At 48.0% G+C, this 19,386-nt stretch overlaps 1 protein-coding gene across 5 annotated transcripts in view; it reads left to right on the top strand.

Moving 5' to 3' along the window:
- The window catches only part of ELMOD3 (ELMO domain containing 3), a 31,976-nt gene extending 24,528 nt beyond the window's left edge, over positions 1 to 7,448 (top strand). For 4 of the 5 annotated variants that reach the window (XM_073325439.2, XM_073325443.2, XM_073325445.2 and 1 more), the window contains 3 exons: positions 168 to 244; positions 3,571 to 3,698; positions 5,561 to 7,448. In XM_073325439.2, coding sequence (XP_073181540.1) covers positions 168 to 244; positions 3,571 to 3,698; positions 5,561 to 5,793 — 438 coding nt within the window. In that variant the 3' untranslated portion in view covers positions 5,794 to 7,448. Of the gene's footprint in view, positions 1 to 167; positions 245 to 3,570; positions 3,745 to 5,560 lie in introns of all 5 variants that reach the window. The other variant, XM_073325446.2, reaches the window with a different exon arrangement.
- Positions 7,449 to 19,386: the final 11,938 nt, after the last annotated feature.

Here is a 19,386-nt window from a genome sequence, read left to right as displayed (position 1 = left end):
AGACGGCCGCTGCCCCAAAGAATTTACAATATCCAGGGTTTAGATCTGGGCCCATCTCTAACTATAACAGACCTAAGGAAGGGCATTGTCCAGGTGCTGGAGGGAAGAGGGGCCTTATCCAGGAGAACAGGGGCGGAATCACTGATTTCATTCTGTTTCTTTTCCAGAATTTCCCTTTCTGTGTCATGTCTATAAATATCACTCGCATCGTGATCCAGGCCCTGAGGGAAGAGCATCTTTCTCGGTGAGTTCACAGCCCATTGTGGCCCTAGAGCCTGTGTGTAGACCCCAGGCTGCATTACGAAAGGCTCATCTACACTTCATGTACCACCATGCCAGGAGACCCAATTACCTCTTGGTTTTGAGGTGCTGCTTTGTAGCGCAGGCCAGCCTGAAATGTGAGCACATGCAGAGAGGAAAGAGTTGTACCCCAGTAAAGCAGGCAGGGACTTTCTACTTAGCTTTGCATCTGGAAGTAAAGGCATTGTTTATCCAAGGGTATTGCGTATGCTGAAGGATTGCTTCTGTCTCTGGCTCAGACAGGTTGCATGCGTCAGGCTGTATATGTATTTAGCACTCTTATACATAAATGAGTGTGTGTTCCAGTGTCTGATGTGGCTTGATACTGAGGAGAATTGGAGCACTGCAGGACTGGGGTTATATCCAGGCACTGGTATAGTTAGTTATTTAGGTTAGTCAAGTGCAGAGAGGCCTACAGAGAACTTCAGTGGGACTTAATTTGGGCATCATGATGGCAGATGATTTGCGACGTTGACAGATGCAAAGAAATATTTGACCCTGGAGGTAGGGATAAAATCAGAAAGGCAAAGCCACAGAATGAGTTACAACTAGCAAGGGATATAGGAGTCAATAAGAAGAGGTTTTATAAGTACTTTAGGAGCAAGAGAAAGATGAAGGAACATGTAGGTCCACTACTTAGCAGGGAAGGAGAGCTAATAATGGACAACACCAGGAAGGCTGAGCTGTTCAATGCCTATATTGCTTCAGTTTTCACTGAAAAGGTTAATTGTTGACCAGATACTTAACACAATTAATATTAACCACATGGGGGAAGGAACACGCCACAACAGGGAAAGAATGGATTAAAGAATATTTAGATAAATTAGATGTGTTCTAGTCAGCTGGGCCCATTGAAATTCACCCTGGGGTATTCACCCTGGAAACTAGCTAAAGAAATTCACCCTGGGAACTAGCTAAAGCAATCTCAGAACCATTAGCAATTATCTTGGAGAACATTTGGAGAATGGGTGAGGTCCCAAAGGACTGGAGAAGAACAAACATAGTACCTATCTTTAAAAAGGGGAACAAAGAGACCTTACAGACCTGTCAGCCTAACTTCTCTGGAACAAATAATTAAACAATCAGTTATGCACCTTGAGGATTATAGGGTTATAAGGGATAGCCAGCATGGATTTGTCAAGAACAAATAATGCCAAACCAACCTGATTTCCTTCTTTGAGAGAGTTACAGGCCTAGTGGATGGGGGGAAGCAATAGATGTGATATATCTTGATTTTAGTAGGCTTTTCACACAGTCCTACATGACACTCTCATAAACAAACTAGGGAAGTGTGATCTAAATGAAATTACTATACGGTGGGGGCAAAACTGATTGAAAAACTGTCCTCAGAGTAGTTATCAAGGGTTCACAATCAAACTGGGAGGACGTGTGTACTGAAGACCTGTATAGTTCAGTCCTGGGTCTGATATTATTCAACATTTTCATTAAAGACTTAGATAATGGAGTAGAGAAATGCTTTTAAAATTTGCAGATGCCATCAAGCCGGGAGGGGTTGCATGTACTTTGAAGGACAGGAGTAGAGAACAGAATGACCTTAACAAATTGGGGAATTGGTCTGAAATCAACAAGATGAAATTCAATAAAGACAAGTGGAAAGTACTGCACTTACAGAGGAAAAAATCAAGTGTACAGCTACAAAATGGGGAATAATTGGCTAGGTGGTGAGTACTGCGGAAAAGGATCTGGGGATTATAATGGATCGCAAATTGAGTATGAGCCAAGACTGTGATCAAGTTGTGAAAAAGGCTAATATGCTCCTGGAGTGTATCAACAGGAGGTAATTGTCTACTCAGCTCTGGAGAAACCGCAGCTGGAGTATTGGGTCCAATTCTGGGTGCCACACTTTCAGAAAGATGTGGACAAATTGGAGAGAGCCCAGAAGAGGGCAACAGGAATGGTAAAAGGGTTAGTAAATCTGACTTGTGAGGAAAGGTTTAAAAACCTGTGCCTGTTTAATCTTGAGAAAAGAAGACTGAGTGGGACATGAGAGAGACAAGGTAGGTCAGGTAACGTCTCTTATCGGACCAACTCCTGTTGGTGAGAGAGACACATTCCTGAGCTTAACCGCTCTTCTTCAGGCCTGGGAAAATATACTCAGAGTATCACAGCTAACTACAATGGAACAGATGGTTTGGCATAAGTACTTAACGCACATTTCAAGGGATGCTTCAAGGTGAAATGGTCCCTGCTCTGACAGTACCGCACGGGGACGTGAGAACAGACTTCAGATATATGAAGGGCTGTTATAAAGAGCGCTGTGATGAATTGTTCTCCATGTCCACTGAAGGTGGGGCAAAAAGCAACGGACTTAATCTGCAGCAAGGGAGCGTTAGGTTAGAAGTTAGGAAAACACTTTCTAACTCTGAGGGCAGTTAATGTTGGAATAGGGCATCAAGGGAGGCTGTAGAATCCCCGTCGTTGGAGGTTTTTAAGAACAGGTTAGACAAACGCCGGTCAGGGATGGTCTAGATGCATTTCCTCTTGCCTTAGTGTTGGGGGATAGGCTGGATGACCTCTCACGGTCACTTCCAGCTCTACATTGCCATGATTCAGACACTTCGCAATGTTCTAAATGCAGTGGAAAGGAACCTGGGTATCATTGCAGGCGGGCCAACAGAGAGCTGTGGTCCACATATAGCCGTGGTGCTCAGAGTTACAGTCGTTAATGTCAGCAAAAAGAGTATTGGAAGAGAGAAAAAACCTCATGCTTCAGGACTTAAGCCAATCTCTGTTAGAGATCAGGGTGAGACCTAATGTGGGGGCACGTCATCCCCCGTCTGCTATTGCAGGCTTCTTACCCCTTCCTCCGAGGCATCCATGGTGCTGCCATTGTCCATGTTGGGAAACTGGGCTAGATGGGCTTTGGGTCTGATTCAGTGTGGGGGTCCCTGTGATGCTGAAAATTAAGCTTAAAAAAAAAAATCAGTGGCAGCATCCAAGCATGGGAAACTTCTGCTGGAAAGGTTAAAGTTTGTCAAAGGTATAAACGGTTCTAAAGGGGGGTTCTAACAGACAGTGTTAGGCTGATTTAATAATAGCCATTGCAACTACTGTACCACTTATTCAAGAGGGAACTTGTTTCCTTCATTAACTCCCTGTGTTCGCAGGGCCATGCAGGAACGAATCTCTGGCTGGCGTAAATCTCTCTTTCAGGTGGATCTCTAGGGCGGTGTTTCTGTAGCTCTTGCCTCTGGATTTGCTGGGAAGGCAGAGGGTAGAGATAAGCATTCCCATCCTTGTCTCTTTCAGAGAGTGTAACCGCAGACAGCAGGTCATTGCAGTGCTGAACGATTTGTATGTGGCCACCTCTCTGCGCCTCTACGTCATCTGGAAAACACAACAGAAAACAATTTCTGACTCTGGCTTTGTTCTAAAAGGTGCGTTTCCCTGCATCTTTTCTAAGCAAGGGACAATAACTTGAAGGTATGCAGGACAAACACTGCTTGTTTCATACACCATTTGTGAGAGACTGGCCTGCCGACACCCAAGCTAGGCATAGAGGAGGGAGTCTTCATTAACTCTTGGTTCAGAGTCATTGGGCTTTAAAAGATCCTGTACCCAAGGTAACTGGGATTTTAATAGCCACATGGGATTGTCTGTAGCCCCACCTAATCACCTCTGATCATGTGTTGTAATTACAGTGGCTGCTCTTTAGGGATAGGGCTTTTTAAGAATACGTTTTGGAAAACGTAGTGTTTATTATGGAGGGGGGTGGGTGATGCTAAGACTTCACTACACCTTGCTTTAGGCTGCGCCTCTGCTCAGACAGAGAAGGCTCTCTGCGTGTTACATGATTGCAAAATACAGAGGTTGGCCGCTAGCTACAAGGGAAAAGTTAAGGGGGTGATGTAACCTGGCCGACGTAGTGGAAGGTGTATGTGAGTAGAGAAGTAGAAGTTATATATTTTAGGTGTGGTGTTAACTCATTTCCTTGCTTGTGTGGTTTTCTGCCAAGTATGTTTGTGTGGGTGTTCATGTGGGTGTGAAATTTCAATGTTTCACCCTTAATTGTAAGCCAAGTTGGCAGTGAGGCCTATGATTAAGGTTGCTTAACACTTTCCATAAGACCCTGTTTTCATTTGGTTAAGACTTTACCAAGCTTGAATTATTTGGGCTGAAATTTTCCAAAGCAGGTTTCTGCCTTGAGCTGAATTTTTTTTTTAAATAGTTCAACCATTTCTTAGGTGAATATTTGTGAGGCTTTCAGATATTACAGCGATGAGCACCCAAAAAAACCCAGGAGGAAATTAGCCATCGTGTGCTCCCTGTAGGGTTGGAGTGGTGTGCATCAAATTAGACCTGCGGCATTCACTAAATCGGATAAAAAGAAATCTTGAATAGCCACCCATTCACTGAGTGAGGCCAGGGTCCTGTGGAAGAAATAGGATGTAATCATGTAATTAAGGACTGTATCATAATGTCTACAACACAAGCGGGCTGAATTAAGGTGTCGTGGGGCAACCTTAATTCAACCATTTCTTAACTTTTCTGTGCTTGACTTTACAACCTGATTAACAATTTTTTAATGTATTTTTAATGTAATTATATATGTTGTAGCACTGGGCCTTAGCTACAGCAATCAACCCTATTTTCTTTCTGTAAAAACCAAATCAGAGGCACAGCAGGGTAATTTATCTCTGAGCGCAAAAAATAAAAAGAGGGTAAAATCTGCCTGGTGAGCAGCAAGATGGTTGTGTTTAGTAGGGCTGAAAAAGCATCTTCAAAAAGTGAAGCTTGGGTCACCACAAATGCATCCGATGAAGTGAGCTGTAGCTCACGAAAGCTTACGCTCAATTAAATTGGTTAGTCTCTAAGGTGCCACAAGTCCTCCTTTTCTTTTCACAAATAGTTTGGGGTTTCTCCCCCATCCCCACCCATGTGGTCTATGCTCTTCCCTGGAGACCTGGGGCTTTCCCATCTGTTATGATCCATTGGGTGTATTTCAGTTGGTTTCAGGGTGAGACCCCAAGCTTGGACAATGAGGAAATGATTTTTCCAAAGATGTTTTATAGCTACAAGTTCCAGCCCTTCATAGCCATTGTGGTTACATGCTCTGTCCTGAGAGAGAAGCACATGCCTAAGGAGACACTGGACCAAACTCTAGGGGTAAAGCTTAAAAATATACCAGAATAGTGTTACTCCAGAAAACACGTGGGGCTCAGGCTGCCCCATCTCCATCCCAGTGTCGTGTCTTTTTATGTTGATACTAGATTTTTTTCCCTCCCCTCCGTTTTCCCAGACCTGGAGGCATTTGCCAAAAAGAAACCGAAGCAGCTTCTGAGATATTTGGAGATCTACATGAGTGGGAGAGCTGTGTCAGTAATAGATGGTGGTTTTCAACACCCTTCTCCCTCTTCCGGTGTACGCAGTCCCAGCCTCAACTCTGCCGTCGGCAACAGCAGCAAAGAGATAAACTTCACAGGAGTGTGCGACCCGCAGGTCGAGATGGAAGGAGAGGCCCGGCTGATCTGAAACCAAGGCAACTCCGCCGGCTGGGAAGATTCTTGTAAGACACCGATAGACACTCCCGTTGGCAGATCTCATTAGTGGCTGCTAGTCCCCTGCCCATCTGTTCACAGTCACTTGTGAAGGGCTGGGAGGTCTGAGATGGTTCTAGAGTAAGTGCAGTATCCAAGCCGCTAGGCCAGATGTCGTGGGACACGCCCGGGGGAAGTTGGTGGAGTTTGCAATGGAGACCTAGATGCCCTACTTCATTGTAGATGCTTCAGTTCTCAAGAGTGAGTTTGTGAGAGGCTTTAAGGAGCCCAAGCTGTTGTTGCTGAACCGTGAGGGAGGTGAGCAATTGAAGCAAACTGCAGGCCTGAATTCCCTTCAGCTAGGATTCTCCTAGGGGGAGTTAGCAAGTGGGTAGGAGACGCGAAGCTGGCGAGGTGTGTGTTTTATTCCAGCCATCGGGCTAGATGGGCCCAGAGTCTCCGTTGACGGCACCCACTGAGAATGTGGCTCACGGTTTGTAGGGGATCATCAGCGTTAAGCACTAGATGTGCTGGAATTGGGGTTGGTCGGTCTGTTTGGCTATCATAGGCCATTGCTGTACCATCCGAGCACCTCACGCTATTTAATGTATTTGTGCTCACGCCCCTCCCCTTCAGGCTGGGCAGTGCTGTTGTCCCTATCTTACAGATGGGACCTGAGGCCCAGAGAAACTTGTGACGTGCCCAGGGTCACACAGGAAGTGTGTGGCAGAGCAGGGGATGGAACCCAGTCTCCGGAGTCCAAGGGTATTGTCCCAATCAGTGCACAGTAAGGTCCAGCTGTATGTGCCGGTGAGACGTTCTCCCTTGTAGTGTCATGTGGTAGCTGAACAGTTCAAGCCCCCTGCGGTTTGGGCTTCCCTACTCCAAGTTAATGCTGTTCGTACCGTCCCTGCTTCTCCTTCTGTGCATCTGCTCAGGAGTCTTCATCCAGAGTCTCAGTAAAGAATGATGAGCTTTACTGAAACTCGGAATGGGCAAGATCTGTCTGGATTAGGGCCTGAGAGAGCAATAGTGAGACGCAGACCCCTGGCTTCCAGCATTGCCACCGGCTATCAGTTCAGACACTCCTGACTCTTGAGCAAAGTACAGGAGAGACATGGTCATTCAGGTACATGGCATCCACCTGGATAGCTGCGGGTGGGCGCTCCAGCCTATGGGGGTACATCTGCACTGTGTTGTACACCCGGGTCTGTGGGAGCCAGGCTTTTGTACTCTTTTTCTAAGCCCATGCCTGAGCTTCCACACTGCGTTGTAAACCTGGGTTTACAGTTGCTGGACCTGAGTCTCACACCCGTGCTAATGCATCCATAGTGCATGACGCAGACCGTCTGCAGCTTGACCTGCGTCCACGCTTCACAATGACAGGGATTGGATCCGAATCACAGTCGGACATGGGCTCTGACCCACCTCCCTTAGTAGGGTCCGAGGACCCGGGGCCTGAGTGCCTGCTGACCTGAGTCAGACTGATCTGTGTGTGAACAGAAAGGGGGGTTGGGCTCAAACCAGAGTCAAAGTTTGGGCTTAGCGTGCCTGAGGTATACACCGCAATAAAACATCTACACCTGACCCGTGTCAGCCGACTCGGGCTGCAGGTTTATAAAATTGCTGTGTAGACATTTGCAATCAGGTCCAGCCCAAGCCTGAACGTCTACACTGCAAGCGTATAGCTCTGCAGCCTGAGTCCCGCAAGCCCAAGCCAGCGGATGTGAGCCAGCCGCGGGTGTGTTATTGCCGTGTAGACATACCTTGAGAGAGTAAGGCAGGGAGGAGCTGGGGCAGGGAGAGCAGTCCCCATAGGCAGCTCCGGGGGGGATACATGGACGTAACACTAGAGTTATGATTACAAGAGAATTCCCTGTATTGTTTGGGCTCAGAAATTTCCGAAGTTCTTTGCACCCCTGGCTGGGTCTCAGCTCAAAGGCGAATATTTGCTGGAAAGTTTCAGGGAATTCCTGTTCAGACATTTTTGAATGATTGACAGAGAACAGATTTGTCAGCTTTACGCTTGTCCCCGCCCAAAAATGCTTGCTCCACAGAAACGCCAGAGTTGCCAACTCTCGTGATTTTATCACGAGTCTTGTGCTATTTGGTGTACTGATCAGCACGAGTTCAAAGGGAGTTAGGTGCCCAGGTGCTTTTGAAAATCCCACTAGCTTCCTATCTTCATCTCTAGGCACCTGAATGCCTTTTAAAAATCAGGCCCTTGGAGACTTGCCCAGTGTTTCAGGGGAGTCCAGGGTTTTGATGTGATCACAGCCTACAAGTACCTACGTGGGGAGAAGATTTCTGAGAGTAGAAGTCTCTCTAATCTCGTAGAGAAAAGCATGGGAAGATCCGGTGTCGGGGAGGTGCGGTTCCAATTGGAAATAAAATGCAATTTCGTAACAGTGGATTAAGAACAGTGGAGGCAGTTAAATGGATAATAATTAACCAGGGGAACAGCTTCCCAGGGGCCATGATACCCTAGGGTCATATGTCTTCCTAAAAGTTTTGGGGTGCAATTCTGGGCGGTGGAGGCACAGCCCAGGGGTGGGGTGAGGGGAGGGAGATAGCTCAGTGTCAGGTCTGCAGCCCTGCAGTTCTGGGCTGCTCCAGTGGCCAAAGTGGTCTCTGCATAAGTCACATCCACCGGCAGTAGCTCGCATTTGCAGCCCAAGATCCTGTCGTGCAGAGACCTGCCTTCCTGTCCTCCCCAGCCCTGTTCCCAACAGGCTAGGGAAGGGAGGGCAGCAGCTTATGGTAGTGCTGCACTGGGGGAAGTTCTTCCATGGTGTGTTACACTGTTGGAGCAGCAGGTAGGGCCCAAACCTGTTGTAGGCTGCAGTTCAACCCCCATTGGCACAGCAGGGAAGAATAGTCCCCTCTGCTGCAGGTGTGGCCAGGTGAGGGTCTCTGGCCAGTGTTCTGTAAGAGGTCCACTGATGAGAGGGCTTCCAGCAAGCCTGAACTCTATGAAAAGGCCAGTTAGAATGAGCAGCTTACTGTAACAGATGCATTTTGCAGCAGAGGCAGGGGGATACAGTGGTCCAGTCTTCGTGATCCTGAAGGGTGCAGGGCATGTTCCTTAGGGGATGCATCTCCTGAGTGGCAGAGGAAGTAGTTTGCTTTCATAGTTGCCTTGTGCTTCATGGAAATCCAGTGTGTTCCTACTCTGCTGAGGCCCCATCCCTAGATGGGCCCTTTCCCACTGCCTTTCCAGCTGAATCTTTGTGCCTCTTTAGCATAGCACATAGGCCTGTTGTCTCATATCTTTGGCTTGGAAATGTCTCTGTCTCGGCACTGTGGTGCATGCAGATAAGCTCCATAAATACAGGCCTCAGTGGTGTGCCACGCCACATGCCACTACCCTGGGGCCGTGTACACTAATTGTAACCGGATAGGCACTTCACAATAAACCGTTGGCGTACTGTTTCCTTGTCTCCGTGCTTACTGATGACAGGCTTGGCGTTCGTTTACACGCCTGCTTCACTCACACAGCCTGAAAAGGGAATGGCCTTCCACCGCCAACAAGTACTGAGTCAGCAGGAAAACAAAAGGGGCCCCTAGAGGTGCGAGTCTGTGGGCCTCTGTGAGCTCTCCCTCCTGTAGGCAGTAATGGCCACGGCAGTTAATGGGGATGAGATCTGGGAATGATGGCCAGCTTGGCACCCGTGGGCCCTGAGACGGTTTATTTTCATTCCCTTTGGGCTAGAATCCTGAACTGGAATTCCATGCTATGCCTCGCAGGGGTGCAGCTCAGAAAGGCACCACCTGGGGGAATGGCTTTAAGCCACCTTTGCCCACCCATATGATTCTGGAATGCCCTGGGTGTGGTGTGGCCCCTGGCATAAAGCAGAGTAGCCAGGATCCGCACACACACAAACCCAATCAATGAGGCCGATGTAGACCATGCACCTTCCCCCTCAGCCTAGCCAGGTGTTATATGTTAGGTGTATCACGGTAGTGCAACTTCACCCATCGCCCGCAAACAGAGCTTCTGATAAGAGAGGAAGAATGGCAAACAGCCCCAGGGACTCAGTCGCTCTGCTGAGTTTTTGTTTCCTCCCTATCATTAACATTCGGGCAGAAGGTTTGAAAAGCATGAGGCGCTGGCCCCAGTGACGAATTAGCCCCAGGCTGAGCATTTCCCATCAGCTGAAAAGTATCAATGTCCCATACTTTTAAAAAGGAATTTCAATAATTAATAAAAGGTACCAGGGCTGAGAGCCTTGGAGACTGAAATCCTCAGTGTCTTCCCAGAACTGGGATAGCATGGGCAGCAAAAGTGCAAGTTCTGGTTGATTGTATTCCCATAGGCCAACTTATTGTGCTAGGACAGTGATACTCAAGAGTTCAGTGGTTCAGGAGCCAAATTAGTGATCAGTATTACCTAAAAGAGCCACAGTCATGTGAATTCATTGTTTCATTTCCTATTTATATATTTTCTTGGTTATTCTGACAAAGTATTATTTTATTAATTACAGTTGGTTAATAACATAGTATAAGCATCCTGATTGGTTAATAACATGGCTTGGTTAATAATCACGCCGTGTTTTAATATCATGGGCTGCAAAGAGACACATTAAAGAGCCAATTGCGGCTCCCGAGCCTCAGTCTGAGTACGATTGTGCCAGGGGCTGTACACACACCGTAAGAGACCATTCCTGCTCTGAAGAGCTGGATATCTAAACAGGCAAGACAGACAAATGGCGGGGGGGGGGGGGGGGGGAGGAAGTGTTTTAGCCATCCTTTAGTTAAAGTGGAACTTAGTTTTCTGTTTAAGAGCTGGTTGTTTTTTTTCCAAAGCCCTCTGAAATCTACATGCACAGTCTTGAAAATTGCAAATTTGATGTCAGATTTGATCAGTGGGCTCCCAAGGTATTGTGCTGAGGGAAAAAAGGGACAGTCAGTAAAATATTCCCATTCTAATGATATTTCTGTTTGCAATCCTGTGACTCAAACTATTGCACTGATCCCCTGCCAAACTGACACATCACCTGATCTGGTTTGATCTCAGATAGCGTGCAGCACTCACTGCCATGTAGACCGAACAAGATATAATAGTTATTGGGGCAGAGGGGGTGCGATTGAGCCCTGCAAACTGGAACGTGCCTGGGATCCACACCAGAGAAAACAATTTGTGTGTTGTGACACTGGTGAGCGAGAGTTCGTAGAGATACTCACTCCCCAGCCAAGGGCCCTGACCACTGGGCTGTTGGCTATTCAGGGCTGGTGATCTCTCTCTCTCTCTCATTTCTTTGTGAAAATTTCTAAAGAGCTCGGGTTCATCCCATTGTGGAATGGAAAACATTTTTGGAATCGTGAGAACTTTCATGAGTTGGGTAAACCGTTTCCTGACCGGCTACAGTAAATGCCAGAAGATGCACATTTTGTATAGATGAATACTCTGTGCAGAGCTGGAAATGGGCTCCTTTGGAAGTTTTCTTGGGGAATAAGGAGAGGATTCCTACCATATAGATGTTGTTTGAACCTCAGTTTATGGTTCAGCGCTGAACACTGCTGAGGACGCACACAGAGACGCAGGCAGGAAACAATCTCTGTCCCGTGTTCCTGCAATGGTGGAATGCAGAAGTGGAAAGCGTAAGCAAAGAGATCATACAAAATCTAGTATCAAATCAGAATTCAAAGTCCTCCCCTGCCCCTCCCATGACCAGGCAAAATCTGGGGAGTTAGAGGAAGTAGTGTCCTTTCTTCCTTGACCGTGATCAGGTGTGGATGGGGAGCGCTCTGTTTGGGATGATCTTTTATTCAGAATCATAGGATATTGGACGGGACCTCAGGAGGTCATCTAGTCCAACCCCCTGCTCAAAGCAGGACCAATCCCCAACTAAATCATCCCAGCCAGGGCTTTGTCAAGCCTGACCTTAAAAACCTCAAAGAAAGGAGATTCCACCACCTCCCTAGGTAACGCATTCCAGTGTTTCACCACCCTCCTAGTGAGAGAGTTTTTCCTAATACCCAACCTAAACCTCCCCCACTGTAACTTGAGACCATTACTCCTTGTTCTGTCATCTGCCACCACTGAGAACAGCCTAGATCCATCCTCTTTGGAAGCCCCTTTCAGGTAGTTGAAAGCAGCTATCAAATCCCCCCTCATTCTTCTCTTCCGCAGACTAAACAATCCCAGTTCCCTCAGCCTCTCCTCATAAGTCATGTGTTCCAGACCCCTAATCATTTTTGTTGCCCTTCGCTGGACTCTTTCCAATTTATCCACATCCTTCTTGTAGTGTGGGGCCCAAAACTGGACACAGTACTCCAGATGAGGCCTCACCAATGTTGAATAGAGGGGAACAATCACATCCCTTGATCTACTTAGAGCCCAAATGCCATTAGCCTTCTTGGCATCGAGGGCACACCGCTGACTCATATCTAGCTTCTCGTCTACTGTAATCCCCAGGTCCTTTTCTGCAGAACTGCTGCTTAGCCAGTCAGTCCTCAGCCTGTAGCAGTGCATGGGATTCTTCTGTCCTAAGTGCAGGACTCTGCACTTGTTCTTGTTGAACCTCATCAGATTTCTTTTGGCCCAATCCTCCCATTTGTCTAGGTCCCTCTGTATCCTATCCCTACCCTCCAGCGTATTTACCTCTCCTCCCAGTTTAGTGTCATCTGCAAACTTGCTGAAGGTGCAATCCACACCATCCTCCAGATCATGAATGAAGATATTGAACAAAACCAGCCCCAGGACCGACCCTTGGGGCGCTCCACTTGACACTGGCTGCCAACTAGACATGGAGCCATTGATCACTACCCGTTGAGCCCGACAATCTAGCCAGCTTTCTATCCACCTCATAGTCCATTCATCCAGCCCATACTTCTTTAACTTGCTGGCAAGAATACTATGGGAGTCCGTATCAAAAGCTTTGCTAAAGTCAAGGAATAACACGTCCACTGCTTTCCCCTCATCCACAGAGCCAGTTATCTCATCATAGAAGACAATTAGATTAGTCAGGCATGACTTGCCCTTGGTGAATCCATGCTGACTGTTCCTGATCACTTTCCTCTCCTCCAAGAGGTTCAGAATTGATTCCTTGAGGACCTGCTCCATGATTTTTCCAGGGACTGAGGTGAGGCTGACTGGCCTGTAGTTTCCAGGATCTTCCTCCTTCCCTTTTTTGAAAGATGGGCACTACTTTAGCCTTTTTCCAGTCATCCGGGACCTCCCCCGATCGCCATGAGTTTTCAAAGATAATGGCCAGTGGCTCTGCAATCACATCCCCCAACTCCTTTAGCACTCTCGGATGCAGCGCATCCGGCCCCATGGACTTGTGCTCATCCACCTTTTCTAAATAGTCCCGAGCCACTTCTTTTTCCACAGAGAGCTGGTCACCTCCTCCCCATGCTGTGCTGCCCAGTGGAGTAGTCTGGGAGCTGACCTTGTTCGTGAAGACAGAGGCAAAAAAAGCACTGAGTACATTATCTTTTTCCACATCCTCTGTCACTAGGTTGCCTCCCTCATTCAGTAAGGGGCCCACACTTTCCTTGACTTTCGTCTTGTTGCCATCATACCTGAAGAAACCCTTCTTGTTACTCTTAACATCTCTTGCTAGCTACAACTCCAGGTGTGATTTGGCCTTCCTGATTTCACTCCTGCATGCCCGAGCAATATTTTTATACTCCTCCCTGGTCATTTGTCCAATCTTCCACTTCTTGTAAGCTTCTTTTTTGTGTTTAAGATCAGCAAGGATTTCACTGTTAAGCCAAGCTGGTCGCCTGCCATATTTACTATTCTTTCTACACATCAGGTTTGTTGGTTTGTCCCTGTGACCTCAATAAGGATTCTTTAAAATACAGCAAGCTCTCCTGAACTCCTTTCCCCCTCATGTTATTCTCCCAGGGGATCCTGCCCATCAGTTCCTTGAGGGAGTCAAAGTCTGCTTTTCTGAAGTCCAGGGTCTGTATTCTGCTGCTCTCTTTTCTTCCTCTGCATCAAGGCCATATGTGCGCTATCACAGGCCTGTTGGGTGACCTCAGGCTAGACGCTTCCCCTCTCCGTGTCTCAGTTTCCCAGTAGCAATAATTACAGCTCCTTTGTAAAGTGCTTTGAGATCTAGAGAAGCAAAGTGCTAGATGAAACCTAGGTAGTATTTTATGCTGCTTCCTTACCCTGAGCACCCTGCAACAGCTCCATCCACCCAGCCCGTTCCTGCCCGCGTTCGCCACATATGCTCAAGTGTGGGTGGAAGGCAACCTCCGCAATACCTAATGAGAGAAAAGCACCGAGACAATCTGCTCACTCCAAATGTTTCATTGTGTTTTCTTCCCAACCACTGCCTTGACCTGGCCACATGATGTCGCCCTGTGCTCACAAACAACTCACACCGCACAGAGTGGCTGGAACAGCTCCCGTGCTCTTACATTACATGAACACACGATGATGCTGTGAGCTCCTTGTGCACATGAACCTCTCCTCCCTCACACGCCTGCGGGTGTTTGCCCCTTGCCACCCTGCTTGTCAGAAACACTGATCTCGGCTGCCTCCTCGGCACAGGTGCGAACGAAGCATCACACTTGCTAATGTTCCGCCCGTACACAAACCCAAAGATGTTCCCAATGAGCGGGCGGCTTCCACCATTTACCGTTGGCTAGGACATCTGCACGGGCACCAAGAGAACTAGCCACGCTACCATTCTAACACATACTCAACCACCGCCATGCCAATGATCTGGCGATACCCCGCCCTTGCAAACACTGCTAGACCTTGACATAGCTGGAAATACATAGCCTCTCAGAAGCAAACTCTCCCCTTCCACGGCACGTCTGCCGAGATCCCTGCGCTCCGATGGAATACACTTATTTGTTGTAGATCCCTGGATTCATCCTGTTCTTACAGAGTGGAGGTGAAGCTCCCTAAATCCACATACACCTAAGGGTCCCAAACCCATCATGTTGACTTGGAGCCCGAGCATTTGCAGGCTATTCAGGAATTATTTCCCAGTGTTCAAAGGGCCCTGCTGAAGGGCAGGGCCTGGGAAGGAGAGGAAGAGAGATGGGGCCTGAGAGGCGGCAGCTGGAGGTGTGGGGCAGGGTAAGGAATAGGGGAAAGCAATAGCTGAAGAGAAGAGATCTGAGATGCTACAGTAAATAGCTTCCCACTAGGGGTGCCCTGATGTCATTATGTTTAGGAAGGCAGGGAATTCCTCTTTCAGGAAGTGTTTGATGACAGAGGACAGTACATGTGGTGGAAGGAATACAGCCTGAATGTTGCGTTCGCGCACAGGGCACGGTGTCAGAAGTGAGTCGGCAGCCGCAGGGACGTGAAATCAGAAACTAAGAACATTGCAAATCAAACAAACAAAAAAACAGAGACAATAATCCTGGCGCTGTCCCAGTTTCCCATCCTCAAGCAGACAGACACAAAAGGGGATGCATTTAGCCATGGGACATTCTTTTTTAGATCACAATAGGAAATTGACGAAATTGCAACAGGGCTGAATGGAAAGGAAAACAAAATAAGAGCAGTCATGCTCTAGCTGCAATGGGTAAAGGCTGCCACGCGTGCTGATAGCGTCTGGATCTGGCAGCAGCAGAGCGGGATGACCCAGGTACAATCCTGTAAGTGTGCCCAAAGTGTTTTCAGCCCACAGAATATGTCAGATACGAAAGGGATCTTTTCAACAAGTATAATCAGGAAACTGGAGTAACAATAGATGAGTATATTGCCAAACTGCGCCAAATGCCTGACTCATGTGATTATTGACTCTCACAAGATGAACTAACTCGTGATAGGTTAGTAATGGGGACGAAAGAGGCAGAAGTTTGAATGAGAATGCTCAGCAAGCCCACGCTAATGCTGCCAAGAGCTGTAGACATGTGCAAAGCTAGTGAACCAGCTCATATCCAAATGCAGTGTTTAAGTGGAGCAGGCACAGAGATAATTCACCACCCTCACAGAGAGAGCATGAAAACACAAGAGAAAATATCCCCAAATCCATATGAAAGCAAATGCGCAAACGCGAAGCAGAGGAGACACAACGCAAAGGAAAATCTGTGGGGGGCGGGGGGAGCATGATGCTGGAAAAGGCTCTGGAGCATGTGGGGTCATATGCAATAATTGTGGCAGGAGAAATCGTGATGCCAACGCTTGCAGACCAGAAGAGGAGAGACAAAAACGTATCATACCAAGGAAGCAAGCAGGGACTCAGAGGGTGAGATTTTGCATGGATGTGACATTAATGAGGTACAAAACAGCAAATATAACTGGTTTGTAAAGCTCAGCCTAACATCCAGTGCAAAGACACAAGCAGCAGTGCACAAACAGGAACCTGAATGCTATAGAGACAGTATCAGTATCAGTGAACGTAGGAGGCTACAAAGACTTCTTTGGCATTGTGCACAAACCAAAATGAAATTGCAACCAAGCAAGCCAAATTAAAATGATCCGATGGCCCAAGCTAAATATCACCAGGACAATAAGTTACAAAAGCAGAATACCGTACCAAGAAGAAGTATACAGGCTGAAATGTCAGTTAGTACAGACCACATAGAAGCCACTGCTTTCCCCAAAAACAAGTTAATTCATGAACCTTCTAACTCTAAACCTGGAACAAATGATTCATACAGTAAACACAGAAGCAAATCGTAAAACTTCTCCAGAGCAGCCAGTACGCTTCCTGGGCTATGAGTGTCCTTACCCTCATCAATGCCCCTTCCCCACCAGTTACCTCCCATTCCCTTCTTCCAACCCAACGCACGTCATTCCTCTTCCCCCTTTTCCCCCACCAAATCCCTGTGGTTCTACTTCTGCAACAACCAGAGCTGCTAAAAGATGCCCATGATAGCCTTTCTCGAGGTCACAGATGTCTGGCTGGGGAAAGGTGTCCTAGGGCAGGACGAGGTGAGCTGGGGCAAGGGTAATCATAGAAGAATAGGGTTGGAAGAGACCTCATCTAGTCCAACCCGCTGCTCAAATCAGGACCAACACCAACTAAATCATCCCAGCCAGGGCTTTGTCAAGCTGGGCCTTAAGAACCTCTAAGGATGGAGATTCCACCACCTCCCTAGGTAACCCATTCCAGTGCTTCACCACTCCCTACTGAAATAGTGTTTCCTAATATCCAACCTAGACCTCCCCCACTGCAATTTGAGACCACTGCTTCTTGTTCCGTCATCTGTTACCACTGAAAACAGCCAAGCTCCATCCTCTTTGAAACCCCCCTTCAGGGAGTTGAAGGGTGCTATCAAATCCCTCCTCACTCTTCTCTTCTGCAGACTAAATAAGCCCAGTTCCCTCAGCCTCTCCTCGTAAATCATGTGCCGCAGCCCCCTGATCATTTTCGTTGCCCTCTGCTGGACTCTCTCCAATTTGTCCACATCCCTTCTGTAGTGTGGGTTCCAAAACTGGACTCAATACTCCAGGTGTGGCCTCATCAGTGCTGACTAAAGGGGAATAATCACTTCCCTCAGTCTTCTGCCAGTGCTCCTACTAATACAGCCCAATATACTGTTAGCCTTCTTGGCATCGAGGGCACACCGCTGACTCATATCCAGCTTCTCATCCACTGTAACCCCTAGGTCCTTTTCTGCAGAACTGCTGCTTAGCTAGTCAGTCCCCAGCCCGTAGCGGTGCATGGGATTCTTCTGTCCTAAGTGCAGGACTCTGCACTTGTTCTTGTTGAACCTCATCAGATTTTTTTTGGCCCAATCCTCCCATTTGTCTAGGTCCCTCTGTGTCCTATCCCTACCCTCCAGCGTATCTACCTCTCCTTCCAGTTTAGTGTCCTCTGCAAACTTGCTGAGGGTGCAATGTACACCATCCTCCAGATCATGAATGAAGATATTGAACAAAACCGGCCCCAGGACCGACCCCTGGGGCACTCCACTTGATACCGGCTGCCAACTAGACATGGAGCCATTGATCACTACCCATTGGGCCCGACAATCTAGCCAGCTTTCTACCCACCTTATAGTGCATTCATCCAGCCCATACTTTTTTAGTTTGCTGGCAAGAATACTATGGGAGACCGCATCAAAAGCTTTGCTAAAGTCAAGGAATAACACATCCACCACTTTCCCCATATCCACAGAGCCAGTTATCTCATCATAGAAGGCAATCAGGTCAGGCATGACTTGCCCTTGGTGAATCCATGTTGACTGTTCCTGATCATCTTCCTCTCCTCCAAGTGCCTCAAAATGGATTCCTTGAGGACCTGCTCCATGATTTTTCCAGGGACTGAAGTGAGGTTCACCGGATTCTCCTCCTTCTCTTCTTAAAAGATGGGCACTACATTAGTCTTTTCCCAATCATCTGGGACCTCCCCCGACGACCAGGAGTTTTCAAAGATAATGGCCAATGGCTCTGCAATCACATCCCCCAACTCCCTCAGCACCCTTGGATGCATTAGGTCTGGCCCCTTGGACTTGTGCGTTTCCAGGTTTTCTAAATAGTCCCTAACCTCTTCTTTCCCCACTGAGGGCTCCTAATCTCCTCCCCATGCTGTGCTGTCCAGTTGCCAGATGCACACTGGCCCGCCCGGCCCTGTGCTGCCAGCATGCCCTTTCCCCTCAGGGGTGAGCCCATGCCATGCCACACATCCCCCTTGCCCAACACAAACACCCCACGACTCTCTATGGTCAGAGCCCCTCCCCCCCCGGACCCATTGTGCCCAGCGTCCCCCTGCAACCCTGCCACAAATGCCCAGTGCCCTGCACACCACCCCTGACACTAAACTGGGAGGAGAGGTAGATACGCTGGAGGGTAGGGATAGGATACAGAGGGACCTAGACAAATTAGAGGACTGGGCCAAAAGAAATCTGATGAGGTTCAACAAGGACAAGTGCAGAGTCCTGCACTTAGGACGGAAGAATCCCATGCACTGCTACAGACTAGGGACCGAATGGCTCGGCAGCAGTTCTGCAGAAAAGGACCTAGGGGTTACAGTGGACGAGAAGCTGGATATGAGTCAACAGTGTGCCGTTGTTGCCAAGAAGGCCAAGGGCATTTTGGGATGTATAAGTAAGGGCATTGCCAGCAGATTGAGGGACGTGATCGTTCCCCTCTATTTGACATTGGTGAGGCCTCATCTGGAGTACTGTGTCCAGTTTTGGGCCCCACGCTACAAGAAAGATGTGGAAAAAATGGAGAGAATCCAGCGGAGGGCAACAAAAATGATTAGGGGACTGGAACACATGACTTATGAGGAGAGGCTGAGGGAACTGGGGATGTTTAGTCTGTGGAAGAGAAGAATGAGAGGGGATTTGATAGCTACTTTCAACTACCTGAAAGGGGGTTCCAAAGAGACTGTTCTCAGTGGTGGCAGATGACAGAACAAGGAGTAATGGTCTCAAGTTGCAGTGGGGGAGGTTTAGGTTGGATATTAGGAAACATTTTTTCACTAGGAGGTGGTGAAACACTGGAATGCGTTACCTAGGGAGGTCGTAGAATCTCTTTCCTTTGAGGTTTTTAAGGCCAGGCTTGACAAAGCCCTGGCTGGGATGATTTAGTTGGGGATTGGTCCTGCTTTGAGCAGGGGGTTGGACCAGATGACCTCCTGAGGTTCCTTCCAGCCCTGATATTCTATGATTCTATGCCCAGCATCCCCCGCCCACAGCCCCACCACAACTGCCCAGC

Source organism: Lepidochelys kempii, chromosome 26 (genome assembly GCF_965140285.1).
Source record: "Lepidochelys kempii isolate rLepKem1 chromosome 26, rLepKem1.hap1, whole genome shotgun sequence".
NCBI classification, from domain to species: Eukaryota; Metazoa; Chordata; order Testudines; family Cheloniidae; genus Lepidochelys; species Lepidochelys kempii.
Note: the sequence above shows the minus strand (reverse complement) of the source record. Positions and strands in the feature narration are given on the sequence as shown.